The 26808-nt window shown below is 49.4% G+C and overlaps 2 protein-coding genes across 4 annotated transcripts in view; one reads left to right on the forward strand and one right to left on the reverse strand.

Moving 5' to 3' along the window:
- The window catches only part of LOC142431494 (uncharacterized), a 34816-nt gene extending 16802 nt beyond the window's left edge, over nucleotides 1-18014 (reverse strand). The window contains exons 1-2 of one of the 3 annotated variants that reach the window (XM_075536475.1): nucleotides 17545-18014; nucleotides 3025-3194 (exon numbers count right to left, since the gene is read on the reverse strand). In XM_075536475.1, the coding sequence (XP_075392590.1) occupies nucleotides 3025-3039 (15 nt within the window). In that variant the 5' untranslated portion in view covers nucleotides 3040-3194; nucleotides 17545-18014. Of the gene's footprint in view, nucleotides 1-3024; nucleotides 3198-17544 lie in introns of all 3 variants that reach the window. The other 2 variants (XM_075536474.1, XM_075536476.1) reach the window with 2 other exon arrangements.
- Nucleotides 7591-14899, forward strand: LOC142431493 (uncharacterized). Its single transcript, XM_075536472.1, has 3 exons — nucleotides 7591-7939; nucleotides 10218-10344; nucleotides 11628-14899. The coding sequence occupies exons 1-3, from the start codon at nucleotides 7925-7927 to the stop codon at nucleotides 13214-13216; spliced, it is 1731 nt and encodes a 576-aa protein (XP_075392587.1). The 5' UTR covers nucleotides 7591-7924; the 3' UTR covers nucleotides 13217-14899.
- Nucleotides 18015-26808: the final 8794 nt, after the last annotated feature.

The raw sequence follows: 26808 nt of genomic DNA on the forward strand, positions 1-26808 counted from the left end.
TGCCCTTCTTGTCACATGTATACCTCTAGTCCCTCCCCTTCCTATGTGCACACCCCTACCTCATCCCCTTCCTGTCACACTTATACCTATTTTACAGCCCCTTCCTATGATGCCCCTTCCTGTGATCTGTGGTTACCTGTAATCATGCCCCCCTAAGTAGATATAACCCTTGGTTAGTAATAAACGGGGCTTTCTGCCGGGTCTCCACCCCACCTCGCCTCAGCCCACGCTGTGTGCAGACCTGGCTGGTAAGATCATGGCCATCCAGAAGGTAAGCATTCTACCATGAAATGTGTCTGACTTCATGATTTCAATCTCTCTTCTCTCGTGTTCTCTCTGACTTAAGCATACAATTGCGCTTACTGATCCCGTGGTTAGTTGTAGGGGGCTGGCCTTTTCCCCCACACATAAGGTCAGAGGTAAGTGGGGGGTGGGGACCCGGACCCTGCAAAACAAGAGAAAAGAGGGCACAAGATCCAGAAGCACATAAAGAAAGGGGAGCTGAAAGTTCTGGAGATAATTTCAACTCTTTTTATGGTCAAAGAGTAAGGATGGCTATTCTTAGTTGTACATTGGTGACCTTGGCCACAGCCAATTCACATTTGTGATCTGTTTATCACTTACATAGGTCAAGAGTTTTGAAAGTATAAACAATTTCCTCTCCACGTGTCACTGAGTGATTGCATTAATGTCAAGAGGAGGATGTTAAAGGCTCCTGGGAAATTCGAACAGAAAGTAACGGGAGTTTTTCCATGAACTTTTAAAAGCCCCCTCTTGTTTAAATGAAAGTATCTCATGCAGTTTTTTAAAGAGGAACTATTATACTCTCAAGTTCTTCTCATAGGAGTTTTCTGCTAAATAAAATTCCCACCAATCTAAAAAAGAAAAGAAAGTGGAACTGAAGTTCAGACACTGACCTTGGCACTGGGACAGTGACATGCACAGTCTCAATGCCCCCCACCCCCTTCCCGCCAAATGCCACCCCCAAGGTTAGGCCTCTTCCTGGCCTCTCTAAACACTAGGTTTACAGACATTTTTCTTTTTAAAAAAATTTAACAGATCATTTTATTGGAGGCCCTTATAACAATCCACACATCAATTGTATCAAGCACATTTGTACATATGTTGCCATCATCATTTCCAAACATTTTCTTTCTCCTTGAGCCCTTGGTATCAGCTCCTCTTTCTTCCCCTCCCACCCTTGTGAACCCTTTATAATTCATAAATTATTTTTATTTTCATATTTTATACCGCCCACTGTCTCCCTTCACCCACATTTCTGTTGTTCACCTCCCTGGGGTTGTATGTTGATCAATGTGATTGGTTCTCCCTTTCTCCCCTCACCCTCATGGCATCAATATTTATTGGTCCTGAGGGGACAGATACTTATTTGTCCTGGATTCTGTGTGTTGAGAGCTCTTATCTGTACCAGCATACATGCTCTGGTCTAGCCAGAGTTGTAAGATAGACCGGGGTCTTGACAGTGCGGGGAGGAAGCATTAAAGTACTAGAACAGTGGTTCTCAACCTGTGGGTTGAGACCCACTTTGGGGGCCGAACAACCCTTTCACAGGGGTCATCCGATTCATAACAGTAGCAAAATGACAGTTAGGAAGTAGCAATGAAAATAAGTTTATGGTTGGGGGGTGTCACCACAACCTGAGGAACCGTATTAAAGGGTAGCAGCATTAGGAAGGTTGAGAGCCACTGAACTAGAACAACGTTTTTTTTGTTGGTGTTAACCTGCACCCTGGCTGGCTCGTCCCTTCCTTGTGACCCTTCTCTGAGGGGTGTCCACTAATCTACAGATGGACTTTGGATCTCCATTCCGAGCCCCATCATTCACATCGAATGGCTATTTGTTTTGGGTCTTCTGATGCCTGATACCTGATACCATTGACACCTCGTGGTCACACAGGTTGGTGTGCTCCTTCTATGTGGGCTTTGTTGCTCCCCTGCCAGATGGCCGCTTGCTTAACTTCAAGTTTTTAAGACCTCAAACACTATGTAATAGCCGGACACCATCAGCTTTCTTCATCACATTAGCACATGCACCTATTTTGTCTTCAGCGATCATGTCGGGAAGGTGAGCATCACAGAATTTCAGGTTATTAGAACAAAATGTTCTTGTATTGATGGAGGCCCGATGTCCCAGACATTTCTTACTATCTATACAGACATGTGTCAAGTTGGCACATAAACAAAACTACACATTTTATTTAAACAACTTATTTTATTTACAAATAACATAATTATACACTATTAACACATAATTAAACTGTGATACTGCATATTTATATAAAATTTATGGTATTTAACATTATACAACATTTAAGATAATGGGTTCAATGTATCATAAAGGTCACTTGGGTCAGTCAGCATGCCAATCTCCACTACATTGTTTGTCTTTACATATGATGTTTACTTTCTAAGAACTTTTTGACTATGTTTATATTTATTGCTGAAGTAATGCTTTCATAAATGAAACCGATTTACTGGGATTAATAATTTATATTCGCATCAAACTGACATCTGTAGAGATAGGTATATCACAGATAATTTCAATATTAGAAGGCTTAGAAGAAAATTCACTTGAATATATATTTGTCTCATTAAATGGATAAAAAGTCAGTATAAATGGTAGGAGGTAAATGTAAAGTTTTTGTAATTTTCATTGATGAAATGGAAATGCACCAAAATGATGTGTCCTATTGGGGGAGGGAAGGAAATGAGAGGAGCTGATACCAAGGGCTCAAATAGTAAATGTTTAGAAAATGATGATGGCAACATATGTACCAATATACTTGCTACAATTAATGCATTGAATGTTATAAAAGCTGTAAAAGCCCCCAATAAAATGATTAAAAAAAAAAGATGTGTCCTGGAAAAGCGAATGCTAATGTGGCCAGATGCCCTCAGCTGCCGGTGAGTTCCAGAAAAAAGACCCCCTTGAGTGAAGTGGCCACAAGTCCTGTGGAGGAAGACAGGGCAGGGCAGGTGTCTTGCCCATCTGTCCGAGACCCACCTTGAGGAAGACCATGAGGAGCCTGCTTCATCTTTACTATTCAATAGGGAAAGGGCTGTCACAAAATGAGCCTTCAGGGAGAGTTTTGCAGGATCAGTGTAGTAGTTTCTGAAAGCAATAACCACATCTGGACCCTCAGATCTTGGCACGAGGTAGCTCTTGGGAAATACCTGCTGGAGAAGGGGAGAAGAATTCATGTTACAGAGAGGTCACAGCTTCTGCCAGATGACCCTGCTTGAGAATGGCCAAACCCAGTGGTCTTACTGGGCAGATGGAGAGAAACCTGAGACAGACACACACACACACACACACACACACACACACACACGGCCACTGTAACCTTGTGGCAATAGGTGTCGGGTGGCTCAAGGAGAGCAATGGTCACTGAAGCCCCAACAACTCTGACAAGCACTTCAAGGAGCCTCAGCCAGAGAGGCCAGGAGTGGGAAACTCCCAGCACCACATCCCAGTCAAGGTTCTTTGGGGTCACAGGAGAGGTAGAGTCACACCCTCCAAAGTCACCAGGTCCTGTGATGATGGGGACAACAGGTGATCCTCTGAGGCCGATGAGTGAGGGGACACTTTTAAGCTCTGGCCTTGGGTCCCAGGGGCCCTTGCCCTTTCCCTGGCAGCACCTCCTATATAGACCTCCAGCTCATCTTCCTCCCAAAGCTCCGATTTCAGAGTGGACACCACTCACCAATGCTCCCAGGTCCCACTGGTCATCCCATCCAACCTACCACCTCAATACTCAGTTGACACTGTCTGATCCAAGAGTGGCAGCCACGGTCCTGCCCCCACTGTTCTCTGAGATACCTTTCTGGTTGCTCCGCACAGCATGCCTTCTGATCAAAACGAGCCCCCAGCCTGGGCTTGCCCCACATGCCTTGTCCCACACTGTTGCATCCTCCTTACTGCAGTCATCAGTTTCAACACCTCTTCCCCACCCACCGAGGGGCCCTCCTCTCTGCAGTGGACAGGAGCAACCCCCACCCCACCGTCCGAACTCTCCACAGGCCACTCTGCACACAGCAACTAGAGGGACCCTGGAAGTCACAGTCAAAATCCAGTTCCATTCCTGACTTGCAACAAAACCTCCAGTTACTCTCTTGGCCTCCCCTGACTTATCATTCCAGACCTACCTGTCTCTGTCCTTGCTATATGCTTCAACTGCAAATAAATACCCAGCTTCTCAAACCTTGAGCCACTCAGAGGATAAACCCACCTACTAGGTGTTCTTGCAGTGTAGCAAATGGTCACTCCACACAGGGAGCTACCTCACAATGCTCTTCATTCAAAGCATACCACCTTGTCTGCCTTCTCTGGTACCTCTTAGATCCCTCTAGCCACCTGCACACACTCCAACACTGTGCTCACCTGGGGGACTCCCATCCCCATCTTGTCTAAAGATCTCACCATCACCTGTCTGGTCTCCGATACCACCACACCCTAGACTACTGCTGAAAGCTCCTCACTGCCCTCCCCACTTTTCCTCTTACTCGAGGCTGTTCCTACATCTGCCAGAATGAAGGCCCTGCTCTGTAACCTCCTGTTGTAACCGAAATCCTCCACTCAGGCACTCGATTTCCACTACCTAGAAGGCCTCTGAGTCCCTGGGAAAATCATGGCTCAGTCTCACAGTGCGTCCATCCTTTCAGGGTCCTGACCTTCTTAAAACAAATTAAGTGGTAGACCCACGAACACTGGGGTCCCAAGACCTTGGAAAGCAGGATTATGGTACGTATCTACAAGTGGAACCCTTCCTTCATCTGACACGAATCCGGCAGCACAGCTGTTGCCCTGAGAACTCATGGATAGATGTCACCGACATCTGGACAGCTTCAGGGAATAGGCAGCCTCACCTCTGTCTTTCACTGAAAATACTGGGGAAATGCTCAAGATGTCTTTCCTGAAAGGCTGTGGTGGATGGCTAGGCTTCTGCACAGGCTAAGGAGGGCATCTAAAGGGGCTGTCCGTGTTACTGCTGGGGAAATCAAGGTTTAGGGAGGGGAGATGAAGACACTCTCACGTCCTCTGGACATGTTGTCGAAAGAGGCCAGTCCCTGGGCAGGAACAAAATGCTTGGTAAAGAGGAGGGGCAGCGACACAGAGGAAGGCCCTCGACTGACAAGATGGGTGAATACAGTATAGTGGCTGCAACACTGGACTCAAACATTCACAGTAATTATGAAGACAATGCGGGGCTGGGGAGCGTTTCTTTCTGTAGTGCATGGAGTCACCATGAACTAGAGCCAATCTGATGGTATCTAACATCAACAACCACCCAGGATGAAGACACAAAGAAGCAAAAGGCGGGGCCTTCTCAGTCTTCCCCACTTTTGTCAACCAAACCTGGATGCACCTGCTCAGGAGGCATTCAGGATGCTCAAGCCCACTGAAATGACCCTGACTCGAAGCTGGGAAGTCATGATTCTGCTGGTGCTCACACACACACACTATTTTAAAAGCCCTCTCTCCTGGGCCACTGTTGGCCTATGGCACAATGCCTTGCAGGTACTGCAGTTTTAATCCAGCTTCAACAAAGGCTACCCTTTCTGATTTCCGTGGTACCAACCAAACGAGAGGCATTGGGAAATCAGGTCCAGGTCAGTCGAATTACTGTTGACCTGTGTGAGGCTCAGCAGCTGAAGGGTCAGCAACCCAGTTCCCTGGGGGCAGCTGGATGTCCAGCCGAAGACCATGGCTGTGCTAACGGGCTAGCACCCTTGGGGAAGGATCTCCAGGGTCCTGCCCAGCAGGATTCCAAGCCTTGGTGTTCAGAAGCTGTGAGTGAAGACGCCTGGTCTGAGATCACTTTTGGTCCAGATCTCGTGTCGGGCCATGGCAGAACACACAAGAGTGGAAATTCCCACTTCTGCCACCCGATGGGATGAAATGTGAGAGTATCCAGGTAGAAAGAGCAGCTGGGCCAAAGGGTTGAAGGAGAGCCTTGGGAAAACCTGAATTCCTTTCCTTCTGCTGGGACCAGAAAGCCTAGGGGAGGGCTCAGCCTAGGGAGGGGACTCAAAGAGCTTGCTTTGAAGCAAGGGCATGGAAAGCAAGGAGTGAAAAGTAAGGGATGATGTTGGAGTTAGGATGTGACGTGGAGCCCTGTGACTTCTGTGTGACGGCGTGATGAGGCCAGAGAAGGTGGGGTTCCCCCACCAGGAAGGAGGTGACCACAACAATGGAGGCCATGGTGGTTGCAGTCTGAAGTCGCTGCATTCTCAACCTCTCCCTTCTAAGGAGAAAGCCTGTGGGATTTGCAGATGAGTCCGAGGATGGGGTGGGTGGTGGTGACAGGAGACTCCAAGGACTGAGGCATGAGCAGGGGAAGAACAGAGCCCACAGAGATGGAGAAGGGGACCCCACTGCAGGTTTCGGGGGGAAAAGAGAGGAGCTGGGTTTGGGATTTTTGTCTGAGATGCTCCAAAACCCACAGAGTGAAGAGGTAACGTGGTCAAGTGGAAACACAGGTCTGAAATTCTGACAAGTCCAAGGGGTGGACGGCTAGACATCTTGACCACTGTGAGGTGGTGCTTCAGCTTAAGCACAGTTCTACAAATCCAAAGGCCAGTGGTTCAAACCCACCAGCCAGCCACTCTGAAGGAGAAAGTTGAAGCTTCTGTTCCTGTAAAGATTTACAATCTTAAAAACCTACATGAGTTCAATCTGAGTTTTAGTGGTAGAGGTTTGGCTGTGGCTTGTTGTTTTCTGTACGACCATAGTAACATCTGGGCCCAGAAGGGGAATGGGCTGGCCAAAGTTTTGCTGGAGGGCTTCACAGAAGGGATGGGTTGCAGAACGAAGGGGACAGAGGATTTGAAGAGGGTCTGGTGATGTGCTGAGGACAGCACAGGCTGCACTTGCCTTGGGACTGAGGCTGTGGGCTAGTGTACACAGGTAGAGTTGAGGGGAGAGCCTGGCCTGTTGTAAGTTCGATCTCAGGGGGCTTTGGCAGGCCTTGCGGACATCTCCTGGAGTGTAAAGTCAGCCAAGCTAGTGGAGCAACACCAAAGCAGAGAAACTCTGTGGGGTTGCTGAACCCGGAGTAGATGAGGTGTTCCAACCTACCCTGGTATTTTGTCCCCCAAAGTGTAGGTAATGCCATCTTGCCTTAAGACCATGTTCCCTATAGCCCACTGCCCTGTTGTTAGTTTGCCATGTTGAGCTATCCTGGTAATTTTCCAAATCTAAGTTTGTAGCCTTCAGAAAACTAACTCTCTACCCATCTGGTTCCAGGCTGTTAATTCTCAGATACTATGTATGTACCCCAACCCTGTTTTAGGATGTTATGTAGACTAACGCTTCTTTTGGCATCTGTAATCAGCTTGGCTAATTAGTGGAACGTCTGTATTCCACAGATCCCAGTGAAGTGGCTTGGGCGTTGCCATGGAGAATGAGGATCGTCCGGATGCCGGGCAGAAACTACACTACCCAGAAGACTCTGTAAGGACCCAGGGCCAATGACAGACCTGGAAAGAGCACGTCGTGCGGGGTACGTTGGCGGGGCGGGACTTCCGGCGTCGGCAGCCATTGACGTTCATTCTATTTCTGTGGGGTCTTTGCTCGTGCCCTTGGGATCCAGTACTTTTAACGAACTCCCCTTAGGGTCCCAGCCGGGAATAACTGACGAGGAAGGGCCCTACTCCCACTCTCAGCCTTTAAACGGACGGAGACCTCCTGTAGTAGGGTTGTCAAGTCCCTGGGAGCTGCTTAGTCTCTGGCGGAGGCATTTGAGGCCTGCGTTCTTTTAAGAGAAGAGTCTGAAGCACAGCGTGAGACAGTCAGCCGGAGGTCACCTCCTGGGGCTGGGAAAGCGGCGATCGTGACTGAAGCCAGCTGTGTCGCACTGCCGCAGCCCTCTGCTCTCGAGGCCTTGCACCATCTGCAGTCTCAGATGGAGCCCACTCAGGTGAGAAGAGGGTGCCCCGCACCTTGACTCACTCAGACCACCCACACAGAGTGTAGGGCGTTGCCCCAGTGCTCTTCTCTACCTTGCCCTTGCTACTGGAATTACTTCAGGTTCACAATCCCTTATCCTGGCCAACAGTTATATGAAATGATCAATGTCTAGAATCTAGTGGGAAGAAAACAAACAAATCTCGAGAGAGAGAGAGAGAGAGAGAGAGAGAGAGAGAGAGAGAGAGAGAGAGAGAGAGAGAGAGAGAGAGAGAGAGAGAGAGAGAGAGAGATCTGCGTTGGAAGCAGTACAGCCAGAGTGCTCCTTAGAGGCAAGGACTGTGAGACTTCATTGGACTACTTTGGACATGTCATGAGAGACCAGTCCCTGGAGGACATTGGGCTTGACACAGTAGCAGCATCACTAAGCTCAGGCATAAAGGCAATTGTGAGGTTGGCACAGGACTAACGGTGTTCCATCCTGTTGTCCACAGTCAGAAGGGATGTGAGGCCCCTAACAACAACAAAGTGGGAAACTTTCTGACAGACGGTGCAGGGTCTGTAAGAGCTGGGAGGTGAGGCTGGGCTAGGAGTGTTCAGGCAGCCGCAGGTCTCAAGAAGGTTAGTGGAGACCTGAGTGGGAAGCAGGAGTCGGGCCTGGAGTGGCAGCTAAGGGAGCTAAGCCTCCATTCTGAGGGTAGTGCAGAACCATGTACAGCTTGGAGCTCATAAAGGAAGGAGGTGATCTGACTCAAGCCTTAACAGTCTTCCTCTGGCTGCAGAGTGGGATGCAAAGGGAGGTAGAGAAAGTGAGGAGAGAAAGACAGGAGACTGGTAAGGATGTCACCATAATAGATGTAGGGAGTGATGACAATGGCTAGCCAGCATGGTGCTTGTGGAGATGGGCCTAGTGGTTGGGCACTGTAGATTCAACACAGTAGAGGCTCAGAAAGGGGGAGAAGTCAGGGATGACCCCATGGGGGTTTTGGCCTCATCAACCACAGATGGGAAAGTCAGAGTGGGTTCAGGAGGCAGGTTTCTGGACATGTTGATGCTGAGATGTCCATGAGACCTCTGAGTAGAGGGATCAAATAGGCAGCTGGACACAGTTCTGAGTTTTGTGGCAGGATGTGGTAGCAACCAGTCTCTGGACTGAGGTGGCACTCTGGTCCAGATTTAGAAGGGACATCTGTAGGTATGGCAACAGATGGCCAATGGAGATGGTTTAGGGCAGGTTGATAGGTGTAGTGAAGTCAAAGGGAAGAAAATTGTGGGGAAAGAAGTGTGTAAGAAGAGGAGGGTCTACATGGCTAAGGCTCCCTGGGATGAAGGTTGATTGTGTTATTGGTGTTAGTGCTCAGTCATCTCTACAAATGTACCAATGATCATGAAGACAGCAAAGTAATAGACAGTGTTTTGCTCTATTATATAGAAGGCAATCGTGATTTGGGGCCAACAACGTAGAGCCACTGTCCTTTCTTGTCCAGTCTTTGTTGGGCCTGGGGATTTCAGGCTGGTGAATTAGCGCAGTGGCAGACAGATTCAACTGAGAGAATCCCAAGTCTGCGGTTCTCGAGAGATGAGGGATTTAGCTTAGCGTGTGTTTCAGGAGAGGGGAATCCTAGAGCTGATGAGGGGATAATGTGGAAAGGCAGAGAGGCCTGGGGATCTCAGAGATACAAGTTTGGTTTGGGTTGACCGAGGGTTGAGACTAGACACAGCCAGGTAGGGACACTGAAGGAAGAGCTAGCAGGTGGAACAAGTTTGAAGACATGTAAGATCCTTGGCACACTTTCACCAAGCCTCCAACCTATGTACGCCAATTACAGAGTAGCATGTGGGGGGATAGGGAGATGCCAACAGTGGACATTGGAGTAGGGAGGGGTGTGTGTGTACGAGTGCCCAGAGAGTGAGGTGTGCTGTGAGTGTGACTAGAACACACAATCTGGGGAAACAAAGGGACTGGCTTGGCGAAAAGTGTGTGTGTGTGTGTGTGTTTGTGAGTTGGGGTGCTTGTCAGGCCTGGAGGCAATAACCAAGTCTGTCTGTGGCTGCTGAAGGTAGACTGTGATCAGTGGCTGCCTGAGGAAAGAGAGGCTCCAGTGGCACAGGGGTTTGGGGTGGGGGTGGGGCAGTGATCCGTGGATCATGGAGGAAGATGCTCCCTTTGGAGAGGTGGTAGGACGCTGGGTCATGGGCTGGTGGCCCAGTGGGGCTCACTTGTGTGCTACTTTTGTCTTTCTTGCTACTGCCCTTTGGTCCACTTCTCTTAGCTGTCCCCATCATGGCAGGGTCGGGTGACTTTTGAGGACGTAGCTGTGTACTTCTCCTGGAAGGAGTGGGGGCTTCTTGATGAGGCTCAGAGGCACCTGTACCGTGATGTGATGCTGGAGAACTTCTCACTTGTGGCCTTGCTGGGTAAGTCCCTCACACCCACTTCAGCCTCCTGTCCTAGATGCTGCCCTTCCTGTCTGGTCCAAGGACAGCTCTGTCCTTCTCACAGCCAGAGGATAGGTATCACGTCCTCCTTTGGTTCCTTGGAGTTGGCATGTGTGGTGTGCGTGCACGGGGCTGGGTTGCATGTACAACCTGCTTTCTCCCTGAGAAACCCTACACTTGTTCCCTGAAGCTCCTGGGGAAGGGGCCAGGGCTAGGAGTCCCAGTCTGGCTGCTGCAGCCTATCTAGACTAGTGGTACTTTTGTGCCTGGGGTGCTGCCCCTTTTCCAGTCCTCCTCCTCGGCGCCCAGTTACAGGCGCCTCAGGCACCCACCTGCTGGACCACTGTGCCAGAGGTCTATTTTGCAACATTGTGCTTTCTTCCTGGTTGCGAAGGTGGCCTGAGCTCCCTTTGGTCTGTCACAGGGTGGGTCACTCTGAGCGGACACTGACCACTCACCATTCCTGGTTTTCCTCAAGGACCCGTAGCCTCCAAGTACAGCATGGTGGCCCAACTGAAGTGGGACACAGAGCCCTGGGGACTGGGCAGAGTAGATATGTCTTTAACTACAGCAAGAGAGGCCCAGAGGGATCCTAGCTCTGGTGAGTGGGGGCTAGGGAGCAGGTGTCTTCAGGGCTGGGTGCACGTCCTGTCCTGAGTCATGCCTGTCCCGTGTCCACCCGTTTTGTTGCTGGTGCCAGAAGCCACACCGTACTCCCATCTTCCCTTCCTTATTTGGGACACCTTTCCCTTGGCTTATTCTACTCTGGCCTCCAGCCCCTGGATGGCTCTGCCTCCCTGACCTCCATCTGTCACCCTTTCCTGTGCATCAGTTTCCTTTGCAGGCCTCCCCACATTGGCCGGAATGTAGCATGGTCAGATATACACACGTCTTCACCTCAATTCTGGGCACCCATTACCCAGTTGTCACTAGATTTTCCTGGCCTTGGGTACATGACTGTGTGTCCCAGGTTCTGATCCTTGTTCCTGACAGGTTTCCTGGGCTGTCTGTGTCTAGCTTTCCTGAAAACTGAGGGGTTTAGCTGGTGTTCTTGCCTCTCCGCAGCCCAAACCCGACCCCTAACCCCTGCCCTGTATTCTCCTACCTGATGAGGCCTCTTTTTCTCTGGCCTGCCTGGGTTCTCCCCTTCCTCACCCTGACTTATCCCACACATTCACCCCTAAGTGGATTAGAAACATGTCTGTGAAGCGAGTACCCCTCCCGGCCCAGTGTACACTTCACCAGCATTCCTCTACTTTCAGGTGGTGGCTGTGCAGTAAAGGAGGCCTTCCCTGAGCATGGCCTTTCTATAGGAGGGTTCCAACCTGGGACCCCCAAAGAAGGTTCCTGCATCGAGAAGGCTAGAATCTGTGACACGTGTGGCCCAGTCTTGAAAGAAATTTGGCACCTGACTGAGCACCAAGAAAGACACCCCAGGCGGAAGGCACACATGTGTAAGACGTGTAGGGAAGGGTTCTGGATTTGTGCAACCCTTTATCAGCACCATAAGGGGCACGGCGGCAAGAAGCCCTTACGATGGGACAAGGACAAAGCCCTACTAGTGAAGCGCTTCAGCGTCCCCCCATCAGAGAAGCCCTCCACAGGCAAGGAGTTTGGTATGGATGTCCAGGGCAGCTACGAACCAGACCTCCACAAGCAGACCACTCCGTGTGAAGGGAAGCCATGCAGGCGCACTGACTATGGGAAGGCCTCCCCAGCCCGCTCCAGTCTTAGGCAACTTCAGGAAGTCCGCACTGGACAGAAGCCCTTCAGGTGCAGTGACTGTGGGAAAGTCTTCTTAAAGGCCTTCACTCTCCTCGACCACCTGCTAAGTCACGCTAAAGAAAGAGCTTGTGGGAACGTCTTCAGTGCTGAATCAGCCCACATGAACCATCAAACATCTCGCATTGGAGAAATGTCCCATGTGTGTAATGAATGTGGAAAGGCCTACAGTCACCGATCTCTGCTGAAAATGCATCAGAAAGTTCACAATGAAAACACCCATCATAAGTGCAGTGAATGTGGGAAAGCTTTCACTCGGAAGCACTCACTTAGTCAGCACCAGAGAATCCACACTGGAGAAAGACCTTATGAATGCAGCCAGTGTGGGAAAACCTTTACTCGTAACTTCCATGTTGTCCGGCACCAGAAGGTTCACAATACAGCAAAGCCTTATGAGTGCAGGCAGTGCCGCAGAGTCTTTAGCTGTGCCTCTAGCTTTGTTCAGCACCAGAAAATACACACAGGAGAAAGGCTTCACAAGTGCAAGGAATGTGGGAAAGCTTTCATCAACAGCTCCCATCTTGCTCGGCACCACAAAGTCCACAACACGGAAAGGCCTTATGAGTGCAAAAAGTGTGGGAAAGTTTTCCGTCAAACCTCCAAACTCGTTCTGCATCAAAGGATTCACACCGGAGAAAAACCTTATAAGTGTAACCAATGTGAGAGGGCCTTTAGTTGCCCCTCCAACCTTGTTTCACACCAGCGAATTCACACTGGAGAAAAGCCTTATGAATGCTCTGAATGTGGGAAAGCCTTCAGTCAAAGCTCTGCTCTTATTCAACACCAGAAAGTTCATACCAGAGAAAGGCCTTATGAATGCAATGAATGTGGAAAAGCCTTCAGCTACAGCTCGAACCTTGCTAAGCACCGGAAAGTTCACACTCGAAAAAGACCTTATGAGTGTGGTCAGTGTGGAAAGGCTTTCAGTGAAAGTTCTATCCTCAGTCAGCACCAGAGAGTCCACACCAGAGAGAGGCCTTATGAGTGCAACAAATGTGGTAAAACTTTCCGCTTCAGTTCTAATTTCTACAAGCATCTAAAAGTTCACACTGGGAAAAAAGCCTTATGAGAGCAGTAAATATAGGAAAACAACCTCATTCAGCACCACAAAGGTCACACCAGAGAGAGGCCACAGCAGTGCAGTGAATGCGGGGAACTGTTTAGCGGTGGCTTCCTCTTTGCTCATCAGAAAATGACTCACTTCTGAGGAAAGTGCTGAGAGGAACCTTTGTGAAGATGCTATCGATCAAAAATGGGAGCTTGCATATCCCAATACCTCACTGGAAAAACTGTTCTTGAGTGCCAGGTGGGTGAAAGACTTCCAGGAGTAATGTTGTACTTTTTAAATTGCCCAGGCCCCATTGCCAGATATGTCACTGCCAGTGCCTGTGGTAGATGCCACACCACCCTACCAACTGGCAGGGCATCACCATGTATGCCTGTCAATATACTCAGGAAGGCAGACCTTTGCGCATGCTTTCCGATTCTGAAGAACCATGAGAGACGAGCACATTGGAATGATATTAATCCTCAACTTTACAGTCCTCTTGGTTTAGGTATATTGTCCATTAGAATCTAAATGGAGTCTACTGATGACTCTTTTAGTGTCCCTTCTTTATGGGCCTTGTTGAATCTAGGTAACACCTACAATGGTGCTGTCCAGCCACCAACTCACCAGGCCTTGGAACTGCCTGTTTTAAGTTGCTCCAGAGTGTGTGATGATGATAAAGGTCTTGTTGTGTAAGCCATAGGGGCTCTGCCTGTTGTGTATAGGGAGGGGTTAAGAACAGAACTGAGCTCTGCCAGTATGATGTGGATAAAGGGAGGCAGGGGACCCACTTCATGTGTTGCACTGTGAGCAGCAGGATGACAGGGAATAGCTTTCAGTCTAGTTACCTAATTTGCTTTACAGCCCAAATCTTGGAAAGACTGAGGGTTTATCTCTTGGCCAAATCTTGTGTCCTTGGTGCCAGGACAATCTGCTAGCCTTCGAGTTGAGTATTTGGTGTGGCCATCTCAAGTAGTCCCTGGAGTAGGCAATGGGTCCTTTGTTTCCAGGACACTTTGGGAGTCCTTAGCGGTGCTGTGGTGTCTCCTGGGCCCTACTCCTGAAGTCTAGACAGCAGCACTAACTATAAGGTCTACAGGGGCCAAGTCAGAACTGTGAGTACTGAAACTGGGCTGGAAGTCAGAGAATGAGTCACTCCATAGTAGAGTTTTGAACACTGGTGTTGGCTGAGGTCAGAACTATAGCTATAGGCTTTCCTGCAATGTTGTGCTAGAAGGGCTTTCACCTGAGAAGGGTCAAAGACATCACCCTACAGGCAAGCTAACGAGTTATCCTGATGAGTTCTAGAGCCAGGGTTAGGTACAGAACCTGTGCTCTTAAGCACAGTACTAAGTCTAGATCCTTACATATTTAAAAAACCACTTCCAGGAAGTTGATTTCGTCTCATAGTAACCCAACAGGACAGAGCAGAAGTACCCTTGTGGGTTTCTGAGACTTTTTAAATCTTAAGGGAGTAGACAGCCTCATCTTTTCCCAAAGAGGTGTGGTGGATTGGAACCCCTGATCTTATGGTTAGCAGCTCAAGACGTAAGTTGTAAGGAAGATTAAATGAGTTAAGTGACTACACACAACTGGTACACAGTAAGCACTCAATAAATGTTCACTGCTCTCGCTTTACTAATGCTAGGCCTGTTAACTTTTGGTGACTATGAATTTTCCTGTGTTACAAGATGCAGGGGTGCTGGGCCCACCACAGAGTAGTGTTTGAACAGAGGCCTGGTGGCTGACAGCCTGGGCTTTCAGAGAACAGACAGGCATCTTCTTGGCCAGGGGGCCTGGGTGGGCTGGGTGGATGAAAGGAAGGGTAAAGGAAGAGGCAGAAGCCTGGAGGGACTTCCTGATTCTCTTTCAGGTTGAGATTTCTGAGAGGAAGCTGGGAGCCATAGGATAACACACTCCTCCTCTCCTCCCCACCTCACCCCACCCCAAAGGTGGGCTAACTGGCAAATGAGGACGAGGCCAAAGCTGACTGCAGAGCCAGTCCCTCTCCAGGTACTGCAGAAGATGTGCCGGCCACTGTGGCTGGCTCACTTCTCTGCTTCAGAGAAGCCTGAGATCCACATACTGCTGTGAGATCGCCTAACTTTTAGATGACAGAATCTTAAAATTTTGAAGACTTAACAAACTTTTAGTGGAGCCACAAAACCAGTTGCAGTCTTGGGTTAGAGCTGGATTTCCAAGGAGTCCTAGATGGAGTGGAGGCCTGAGGGAGCCGATATGAACAGGGGCAGTCTCCAGACTGGGAGCTACATCAAAACAGGATAGGAACTTTGGGCAGAAACACAGGGTATGAGTGGTGAGAAGGGCTGTGACTAAACGTTTCCTGGGACCAATTGGTAGATGGCTGTAGTCAGGGATGACCCAGGCATTTAGGTAAAGGGGGATGAGAATGATACAGGCTCCAGCTGCATTTTTTGTAGAAACTGGCAAGCTGATCAAGCCAGAGAAGGATAAGGAATTCAATCCCAGAATATGTAAACAGTTTACCCAGCTCAATGATAAGACAACCCAATTTAAAATGGGCAAGATAGCTGAATAGAGTTCATCCGAAAAGATATACAGATGACTAATAAGCATATGAAAAGATACCCAACACCATCATTATTCATTAGGAAATACAAATTAAAATCCTGTTGAGATACCATGTCACATCCACTAGAATGTCACTAAAAAGATAGGCAATACTATGGTCAGCAAGCAGGTAGAGAACTGGAAGCCACCTACATCGCTCGGGGGAATGTAACATTTTTGTCCAGCCCTTTGAAGAGTCTGGCAGTGTTTTAAAGAATTACCCAATAACCTGGTGAAATTAGGAGGAATGCCAGATGACAACTAGCACTATCAGGTGCTCTTGGGGACAAGTTGCTCATCTTGAGAACATCTGTTAGGGGTTTATTTGCTTGGTAATGTAAATTTTCCATCTCTGCAAGCTCTTGAGTGGATTGCTTGTGATATCCCTCACATTCCAGTCTTAAACTTTCTCCATGAAAGTTTGTCTCTTCTACTTTTGTGGAGTGTTTGTGTGGGTTGGCAGGAGATTTTGTTTTCTCTTCTATGGAGTCTGTGGGGAGGGATTTGATTGACTGAAGCCAATGAATCCAGGATGTACCCCTGGGATGATGGTGGGATCAACATGGCTGATAGTGGGGAGAGAGGGAGGACTTGAAGCTCCAGGCAGTGAAGAGTACTGTTGTGTTAGAGAAAAGGGAAATGAATGCCAGGGTGGCAACCGAAAAAAAAAAAGCCCATCACACGTCCTCAAGAAATTGTTCTTAATTATGCTTTCCCAACAGTGCTCAAAGCAGCAAAAACAAAAGCAAAACCTTGAGTCACTTGACATACCATGTTCCCAGCTGAGGTTGAACAAGGGAACACTGCCTTCACACTTGAGCCTTCCTACTGCAAACCAGTGTCCTGTTGTAGTCCACGCAGTACCATGCTTTTAACTTTTGTGTGTTTTGTTGAGGATGTCACTCTTGAAAGTGCTCCCTGCTCCTTGAATTGCTGTCTAGTATTAACACAAATAAGAGGGCTATGGAGTGCCGTTCAGAGAAAAAAAACAACTGAATGTTGTCCATGGTGTTTTAGATCAAACACATCAAGGTCTGTTTTAATCAAATACGACTAAAATGTGACCAGTCTCCTTAGCACTATTCCCGTATTTCTCCTCAACTCACTGCCACGGAGTCCATGCCCTCCGAGAGACCCAACAGGGCAGGGTAGAACTGCTCTGTGGGTTTCGGGGACTGCAAGTCTCATCTTGTCCTACAGTTCTGAACTGCCGACCCTGGGGTTGGTAGCCCCAGGAGTAACCCACATGCCACCAGGAGGGCCCTTTCCCCTAGAGCAGTGGTTCAGTATTCACGATTTCACCCTTGACAGCGACTTTTCAAACACAACTACCAAAATGATAGGGTGAGCTGGGATGCATACAGCAGACTGTTATTCAACGATAAAAAGGAACAAAGTACTGACAGGATTGATGTAACATGTGAAACTCAAAAAATATATTATTCGAAGTGCAGGGAACAAAGTTAACCAAGACTCACTGACGGACATCAAGCGGACTTGAGCTCCTAGCCCCTGGTTGGATAAAGCAGAACTGCCCCTGTGGGTGACAGGCAGTGAACTTGGATGAGGGCAGGCAGCCGCCGCCTCCTCTGGTGGGGCAGTTGGTGGTTCAAATGACTGACCTTGCGGTTAGCAGCCCAACACGGAAGCCACTAGGTCTCCGTAGCTAATACTAGCGCCGGCTACAAAAGGACACGGGGTGGGGGGAGAGGTGGAAATGCAAAGTGGCCACCCCCGGCCCAAGAGGGGCTCCTTACCTGGTGGCAGCGTCCTGAGTCTCGTACAGCTGGGGCCCCGGCGGCGCGTCTCCGTGAATACGCCCGGATTTGCTCGGCACTCGGTCCCGCTGCTGAACGGGGCTCCCCCGTCACGGGGAAATGAATCCCGAGCAGCTGGCGAGCCCTCGGCGTCCCGCCACACTGGACTGGGAGTTAGGGACCCGCACTGTGAGGGAGCGCGGACACGGAGCTTCTCCGCCCGGGACCTGGGAAGGCCCTCCCTCACAGGCCAAGCGGGTCGCCGCGCGTACTCCGTGCCCAGAGCCCCGCGGGGGCTCGGCGCCCCCAGACCCGCCCTTTTCTGAGCCTTGTGCCCAGGGCAGCTGAGGGGGGCAGACTCGAGGGAGCTCCCTCAGGACCCCTCCGGTTCGGGCCGCGCGGCGCTACCGTTCCCGCGAGACCAAGAGCCGCCCAGGAGCCGTTCCAAGAGTTGCGTGGTGGAAGGCCAGTTGCCTAGGTAACGGTGGGAGGACGTCGCCGGAAATCCCGCCCCGGCCGGCGCAGCCAGCGCCGGTTCCAACGCGCGACGAGGGGCCTTTCGGGTAATGTAGTTCGCATCTCTCCCTTCTTACCGCGCCCTTCGCGATCGCCATGGCAACCACCAAGCAACACCAGCATGGCCTCAACAGCAGTGAGAAACCCTTTGTCTTCGAGTCGACTTTGCGACCAACTGGGAGACACTGTTACCGTAGGAGCAGGTCGTAAGCCACAATCCGGACTCAGATCAGGGCGTTTCAGCGTGGACAGCAGCGTGTGAGCGGGGCTTCCTGCACCGCGTTGGCCATTCCCAGTCGTCCATCTGCGGTCCATTCGATGCTGACCCTCCGGAGGGAGCTGCCATCCCTAAAGGCCGCAAGAGCCCAGCCCCTCCGCGCCTTTGCAGGCGCCACGGTTCCCAGCGAATGGCTCCGTCTCCATTAGCCTCGGCTTCCGGGTGACATAACAGGTGCCAGGAGTGCCCAGGGCCTCCGTACCTGCCCCCAGCATCCCTGACCCTGCAGGTTCTTGGATGCGTTTGACGCTGGGGAAACCCATCGAGGTTCGAAGTAACGGAGTCATCTGTAGCTCACTCAGCCCGAGCCGCACAGGGGCTTGTGGGCGTTCGGTGGTATAGCGATGACCCCAACACCCGGGCCCATTCTGCCCTCAGCGCTGTTAGGGTTGGCAGTGTTGCTGATGGACGTGGTACAGGCGAGCAGAGGATGCCCCAAGCCCTCTTGGTCCTGGGGATTGGTGTTACCTCGGGACTCTGACTTTCCTTCCATGAGTCTGGGCCCCGAGAATGTGCAGAATTCAGGACAGGGATATATTTTTTAACGTGAATGCCGTTTCTGGATAAGGTCTGGAACTGTATACAAGGTACACCTAGGTATACGTGGAGCTTTCACAAAGTTCATGGAAAATGAAATGAGACAATAAACAAATTTTCCACAAAAATGTTGAGGCCCTCTTAGTTGTTGTTAACGGCTATCAAGTCAGTTTTGACTCATAGTGACTCTGCACAACAGAAAGAAATACTGACTGGTCCTGAAGTCATTGTTACGGGGAGAGGAGGGTCCCCCACACATTATGTCTGTCCATTCCGCTGAGGGCCTTCCTCCTTTTGCTGGCCCTCTACTTTACCAAGCATCGTGCCCTTGTCCAGGATTGGTCCCTCCTGAGAACATGTTCAAAGTACACGAGACAGCTCCACCATCCTCCCTTCTGGCTGTTCTGGCTAAGCCGGAGCAAGTACACTAGTGCAGATAAAAGCTCAGGACACATGGAATCCAGGCCAGATAAACTCGCCAGGAACAGAAATGGGAGTAGTGATACCAGGAGGGTAGGGGGAGGAGGGGAGGAAGGGGGAACCAACTGCAGTGATTGACACATAACCCCACCCCCACCCCAGGGGGATGAACGTTAGAAACATGGGTGAAGAGAGACAGCAGTCAGTGCAAGATATGAAAATAATAATTTATAATTTATCAAGGAGTCATAAGGATGGGAGGGGGGACAAAGAGGTACTGATACCAACGGCTCAAATAGAAAGTAAATGTTTAAAAAATGATTATGGCAATGTATGTACAAATATGATTAACACAATTGATGTATGGAATGTTTTTTAATGCATAGAATGTTATAAGAGCTGTAAGAGCCCCCAATAAAATAATTTGAAGAAAAAAGAGTTGGACTCCAGCTATGATGTTTTTAAGATGTCCCAGAAGTGCCCAAATTAGGTGCCAACTGTGCATCTGAACAAGAAAGTACAGAGTTTTGACAGGCCGGGGAGTGGAAGGCAATCTGGACACCAGTAGCAACTGCAATTTAGGCTCAGGATGGTGGTCAAGCCTTCTACAGAGAGAGCCGCCTGGTACAGAATGCGGCATAGAAATATGGAGGTAAGGGGATGGACAACAGGAAGGTGGGTGAGGGGAGACACCGGGAAGTGTAAGATAAGATAAAATAATAATTTATAAATTAGTAAGGGTTCATGAGGGAAGGGGAGCAGGAAGGGAGGGGGAGGGAAAAAAGGAAAATGAGCTGATTCTAGGAACCCAAGTGGAAGGCGAATTTTGAGAATGATGAGGGCAACGAATGTATAAGGGTGCTTTTACTCAATTGATGTATGTATGAATTGTGATAAGAGTTGTATGAGCCCCAATAAAATGATTTATTAAAAAAAAGAAAAGAAATATGGAGGTAAAATGACACTTGGGGATTTATCTAGCTGTCAGGAAACAGCAGAGGCTGAGTCTCCAAGCCACCTTTTGGCCGGTGGATCTGGGCTTTGATGAAGTGGCAGAGTGTACAAAAGCAGAGGATGAGAGCAGGGGTATTTGTTTGAGGTGTGGCTCTGGGCAGCTGGAAGTTTTAAAGCAAGCTACAGGGCTAAGAGGGCTGATGACTGCCTCTGGCAGTAGGGGTTTTGGAGATCTGGGGCAGGATTGGATCACAGTTGCATGCAAAATGCCACTGGGGAGGCTACAGAAATGTCTATGGTATGGACGAGGTTGGGGGTCTCACTGGGGGATGGTAAGTGACATATACAAGATGAGGGTAAGGGTGTGCAAACCAATGGAATGGGGGGGGGCCTAATGCAAGTCGCTAATTGGCTGAAGAGTGAGTCCAGATTTTCATGTGTTTGAGCGCTGTGATCTGCAGACACAGGGCAAATTGCTTAGGAGGAGGCGGGTGAGATGTTGGGTGCCAGACCCAGAGCTTACACAATCCTCCAGCCTGTCGATCCCCTGGCCCGGATGCAGTGAGAGACCAATGGGACTAAGAGGAGAGAGAGCCAGAGCCGCCAGGCCAGCGTTGACAAGGCCTATTACCTTCTCTGATTGGGGGGTTGGGAATTAGGGTAAGCTTGGCATTGAGGAGTGGCAGCAGACTGAGGGCCAGGAGAAGAGGAACTACTTAAGGTGGATGTGATAAGACCCGGAGTCACTGACTGACCAAGGGTCCAGATGTATGCACAGGGTGTTTTCCATCCTGCCTGCTGGCCCTCTGGCTCAGATGTTCCATCACTGCAGTGACCTTGGAGGACGTGGCTGTGCCCTTTCTCCCGGAAGGGGGCTCACTGATGCAGCCCAGAGGCAACTGTACTGGGATGTGATGCTCGAGAGCTTGGAACTCACGACCTCACTGGGTAGGGCCATTATGCTCTGCCTCACCCCAGTGACAAACCTCTGGCCATCCCAAAATAGAACTAAGATGCTTTCTACATTATGTGGGTGCTGGGGCCAGCCCAGGCCTTTCCTATCTTTGAGCAGCCTGAGTGTGGGAAACAACACTGAGGGAAATATGATGAGGACTATACTCCCTAACTTATCACAGAGGGAATCTGGAAAGCTGGCATTCCACGGTAGGAAAGCCGCCACTATGGTAAGTTAGAGGTCCATTATCCTACTTTAAATATTCCAAGAGATTCTCCCCTTAACAGCTGTGCTGCCTTATAGTGAGCACACGCTTGATTCTATCTCCCTACAGAAGCAGACATTACCCTTTGCTCTCTCCCTGCTGTGACACCCAACCCCCCTTATACCTTCCCCCAAGTCAGGTGTTAGGTTTCCTCACCTGTGAGCTCAAGGACCACCCAACTTGAGATGCATGTTAACTACTGAATATGCATGTCTTATGGCTACCTGTAAATGTCCCAATATAGTAAAGCTTCTCTCTCACTTCTCCCAGTTCCACATGGACTCCTTTATTTTATTCTCTCTCCTATTTTTCTTATGGCTTTACTATAATCTTTATATATTATCGCCGTACATTTGCGCCTTCTGGCCCTTCGGTTGTTGGAGGCTGGTTTCCTCTGACACATGAGCAATCCTAATAGCTACTATCCAAGGACCCTAGGGAGCAGGGGTTGGGTATAAGGCATCTTCAGGCTGCCTAACCAATTCCATTAACTTAGAGTGGGGCCTTAGCCCTCCTGTGCTGAATTTCTTCTTCATCTATGAGTTTGTTTTAAAAAAACAAAAAAAAAAGAGGACCTGATGCAAGGGGCTTAAGTGGAGAGCAAATGCTTTGAGAATGATTGGGGCAGGGAATGTATGGATGTGCTTTATACAATTGATGTATGTATATGTATGGATGGTGATAAGAGTTGTATGGGTCCCTAATAAAATGTAAAAAAAGAAAAGAGGAGAAAAAAATGATTAGGGCAGGGACTGTACAGATGTGCTTTATACAATTGATGTATGTATATGTATGAACTGTGATAAGAATTGTATGAGCCCCTAATAAATTGTTAAAATTAAATAAATAAATAATAGAAAAGTTAAAAAACAAACAAACAAAACAGCTCAGACGGGTACTTAGCTCTTCTTTTCTGCTTAGGTCTTGCCCCCTCAGATTTCAGACATTGCCAAGTGGACTGGGATGATGAGCCTTGGTGGACAACAGGGTGGCTGTGACTCCAGCCATAACAAGGGGGACCTGCAGGGTTCCTGGTCTTAATGAATGTGAGCTGAGCATGGGGGTCATGTTGAAGATGGACTCCAAACATGTCAGGAATCTGGTGTTCTGGTGCTGTGACCAGTGGCTCTTCCTCATTTCCAGTTTTCTTTCCCTCTTCTAGCACTTTCCGCTTTTGCTATTTTCACTATAACTCCCTGACTAACTGGTCTGCTCCTCTCTGGCCAACTTTTTCTGCTTTCCATGCATTGCTGCCCCCTATTGGTCTCCTTTCAATGTGACAGGACTTATGTACACCCTTTTTACCTAATCTGGTGTCACCTTGAGATATTAAGAGGGAAAAGGTGGAGTTTAGCCTATCAATCAGGTCACAGCTAGATGACCTCATTTGGAGGCTCTAAGGAGATAAATAGCTCACTGGAGGCCAGAGCCACACTCTCTGCTTCATCTTCCTTCCTGGAGGTGGGACATATACTATCTCTGCTTGACACTGATGAAGCCAGAGCCCTGGGGCTGGAGCAGCCATGTGGAGACCCACGTGGAGAACCACACCAGCACTGAGATGCTTCCACCACCACTGGATGTACAAGACTTCCCACCCACTGGCCTGTGATCTTCCTGCATTCAGCGTCACTGCATGACTGCGTGGGTCTAAAGAAGAATTTATGGACTAGCATTGGACATATGGTCTAATATCAGACTTGATCTGGACTGAGCTGGGATGTTTTATTAATATACAATTACTCTTTGATATAAAGTTCTTTCTGACACTTGAGTATCACTGGATTTGTTTTTCTAGTCAACCCAGACAGACACAGTAATCCTTGAACATCAACTATTCAGCTGTACTTGTGTTTTCTGAGCCCAGGACAAATGCACCTGCACAAAACTTAATAACGACCAACTGCCAGGAGCCTCCTGAAACCCATTTGCAGAAAAGTGAGTTGGAGATACTGTCCCATCTCACGGTGAGTGGGGCTTTCCTTATTCTGTGGCCTGGTTGAACCCAGCCCTGCACAAAAGGCTCATCCTCCTGATTCTGGCCCCCTTAGCCTGAAAGCACGCCCTGAGACGCGTTCTGAGGCGTGTCAGTCACACCTGTCTAAAGAAGCCACTCTACCAAGTAGAATGTGCAGTGAATTGGCACGTTTCCACTTTCAGGTTGTTGGCATGAAATAGAGCAGTGGTTCTCAGCCCGTGGGTCGCACTTGATTGTCCCGGGCCTGTTAGAATGGATCCCCCCACCCCCTGTTGCCTCAGAAAGTATTGAGCAAGGAAGTTATCAACTTGTGTTGAAGTCACTTGGAGTTGAGTTTCAGTCTCCTAAAAGGCGGAGCGAGTCCTGCCTGGTGTGTAGTCTTCCCCCAGAGTGGTCCCCACATGTCGACATTCTCTCTCCTGTCAAAGGGGGTGCAGCAGAGAGCCTCCGGGAGCTCAGCTGACCGTTCCATCAAACCCACACAGGGACAAAGCCAGGGCCAGGCTACCGAGGCTGAGGGTCTACCAATATGAAGGCGTTTCAGGTTGTGTACTCTGCCTGCTTACTCCGAATCACCTTTCCCTGACCTGGGCAGCTCTGACAGCACAGCACCCTCAGCAGTGCACCTCAGAACCCACCTCCCTATGCACCCAAGCTCACTTCATGGCTCTCCATGTGACTTGAAAGAAACCAAACGCACCCCTGCTTAGAGAGCTCCAGACGACCTGGATTCTGACCTCATCTCCTGATTCTCTGCCCTACATGGACCTGGAGGTGGTCTGGGGCACTCAAGTTCACCAGCTCATCACATATCGGGGCCTCTGCAGTGTAGTCACCGTCTACCCCAGAAGCCACCATCCAGAGACAGCTTTCCAACAAGCAGTCTGAAATGGCATCCTCCTATCGGTCCTCTCTTTTTATTCCCTCTAGCTCTCTACCCACTATCTATAATTAGCCTGTTCGTATTTGTTTACATGTGAAGTCTCCATATTGCAAACTGGATTGAGATGAAGTGTGGGCTGGGCTCATTCCTGTCCACCCCACTCATAGCTACAGCCAAAGGACTGGCTTGCAGGAGGCCCCCACTTGCTGAATGCTCTCTGCAGAAATCTAGATTTCAAGACACTGTGGTGGCCGACATTTATTTGAGCCCACAACGGAAACCACAGCTCTGGGGGGCTGGACATTCGTGTGGGTAGGAAGCGTACAAGAATGCAGCGATAAGACCTCCTGATAGTGTCTGCTGCTACTGCCCAGTTTCCACTGGTTGAGGGAGCCTTCGCCAGGAGAACAGACAAGTCTGTCTTGGAAGAAGCACGGGCAGAAAGCTCCACATTTCCCCCATTCTGTCCTCGAGCTCAGAAGGTCTGCCACGGATGACACTTTGGGGAGGGATGGAGAAGAGGCACCAAAGAGAACATTGAGTCCCTCGTTCGGTCCTCGAGTTATCTGAGTCTACTTACACACTGTCTCTTGTCACTTGAATTGCTACTAAGCTGGCATTCCAGTGTAGAGGAAGGCGTCCCTCGGGAAACCACACAGGCGTCAACTGGCAGCTGTGACAAGGACTAGGAAGGAAGGGGTCATTCTCGCTGGGGGTCAAGCCCCTCTCAAGTCTCTTCACTTCTAAGTTTCTGGGTCTGTCTTCCTGGGTCTTCATCTCCTGGGGCCTCAGGTGACCCACTGCAACTGACCCTTAAAGAAAGGAAGCCTTTCAGGGCGGCTTATTTTATGCAGTTGTTCCCATTTCTTCTTAGACCTGGCCCTGAAGGCTGGACCAACAACTGGAATTACCATCGCTCCAAATGCAGCCTGTGTCGACGGATGCCACCAGGCTCAGAGAATCAGCCCTCTGTGTGCTCCAGTCAGGTGTCGATTCCAAAAAGGAAATTGAGGCTCTGGCCCTTGGTGGATGTTGTCCTCAGGATTTGGCCTTTCTGCCCTGGCATTCCACACCAGACCTGGAGGACTTGGAGTTTAGTGCCAGCCTCCAGGTAGCCAACCAGTCCAGAGGATTTGTAAAAAGTGGTAGTCAGCCATGGCCACAGCAGCCTGGGCTCCTGGACTAGGACACTAGGAGAGCCCACGGCAGTGGTGAGCCCTGGAGGCAGGTCTGGTCTGGCGGTTTGCCTTTGTCCCTGGCCCCTCCTCGGGGCCTGTGGCCCGTTTGTGTGTGTAGATGCCAGGCTGTCAGGAGGGTCCCAAGTCAGAGAAGGGAGATTCAGAGTGAGAACATCCAGTCCTTTATGTTGTGGAACAGTGCACAGCTTGCTCCTTGGGGGCGGGGCCAGTCAGCTGAGCTCCAGGAGGTTCTCCCCTAGGGAGTGGTGATATGTGGGGACCACTATAGGGGAGACCAAAAAGCTTCAACAAAATAACTCACTGAGTCATAGAACCCCAAAGTCTACAGGGCAGCTTCAGGTACATCTGGCTAACGTCGAGGAGAACCAAGAGGCTCTCTGGCCAGCACTCGGATGGCTTGGTTTCAAGGTTCTCCTTAAGGGAAAATGGCTGCCTGCACCCCAAACTCTCAGGCTCCTGACTGAGGAACTCCAAGGGCGCTGAGCAGAGCCTTTGTCTCTCGGTAGCTGGCCTCTTGTCGTGTGATCATCCCTGCTTCACATAGACCAGTACAAAGTGATGTATTCAGGAAACAGTTTATGAGGAATGGAGTGAAAGGACAAATGCTTGCTTGATGGACACACTTCCTTGTTAACTGTTCTTCGTAAGATTCCTTTCCGGTCTTTCTCCATTTCTCTCCCTAAAATTGAGCGATACTGCTTCGATCAGAAAGGGGCCCTGGTGGTGCTGTCAGGTTACGTACTGGGCAGCTTACCACAAGGTTAGAGGTCAAACCAATGAGTAATGTCTGAGGGAGAAAGACGAGGCTCTCTTCTCACGTAAAGATTTACAGCCCCCCTGCCTAGGGAGGGACAACAGAAAAGTGGGAGACATCGGTCAGTGTAAGACATGAAAAAATAATAATTTACAAATTATCAAGGGTTCATGAGGGAGGACGGGGAAAATGAGCTGATACCAAGGGCTCAAGTAGAAAGAAAATGTTTTGAAATTGATGATGGCAACATATGTACAAATGTGCTTGACACAATGGATGGATGGATGGATTGTGATGGGCTGTATGAGGCCCAAATAAAATGATTAAAAAATCTAAATAAACCCATGTATATATGAATTGGACCCCTACTATCAAAACTTTATGATTTGTCTCTTATAAAAAAGTATTGTCATTAAATCTGGTAAGTGTGACCAGAATATTGTGGCTATGTCCTTATCTGTTATAAACATGTACTGAGGGACTTGGTGATGAAATGATAGCTGAGCTTTGATTTAAAAGACTGTAG

The sequence above is a fragment of the Tenrec ecaudatus genome, chromosome 18, assembly GCF_050624435.1.
Source record: "Tenrec ecaudatus isolate mTenEca1 chromosome 18, mTenEca1.hap1, whole genome shotgun sequence".
NCBI classification, from domain to species: Eukaryota; Metazoa; Chordata; class Mammalia; order Afrosoricida; family Tenrecidae; genus Tenrec; species Tenrec ecaudatus.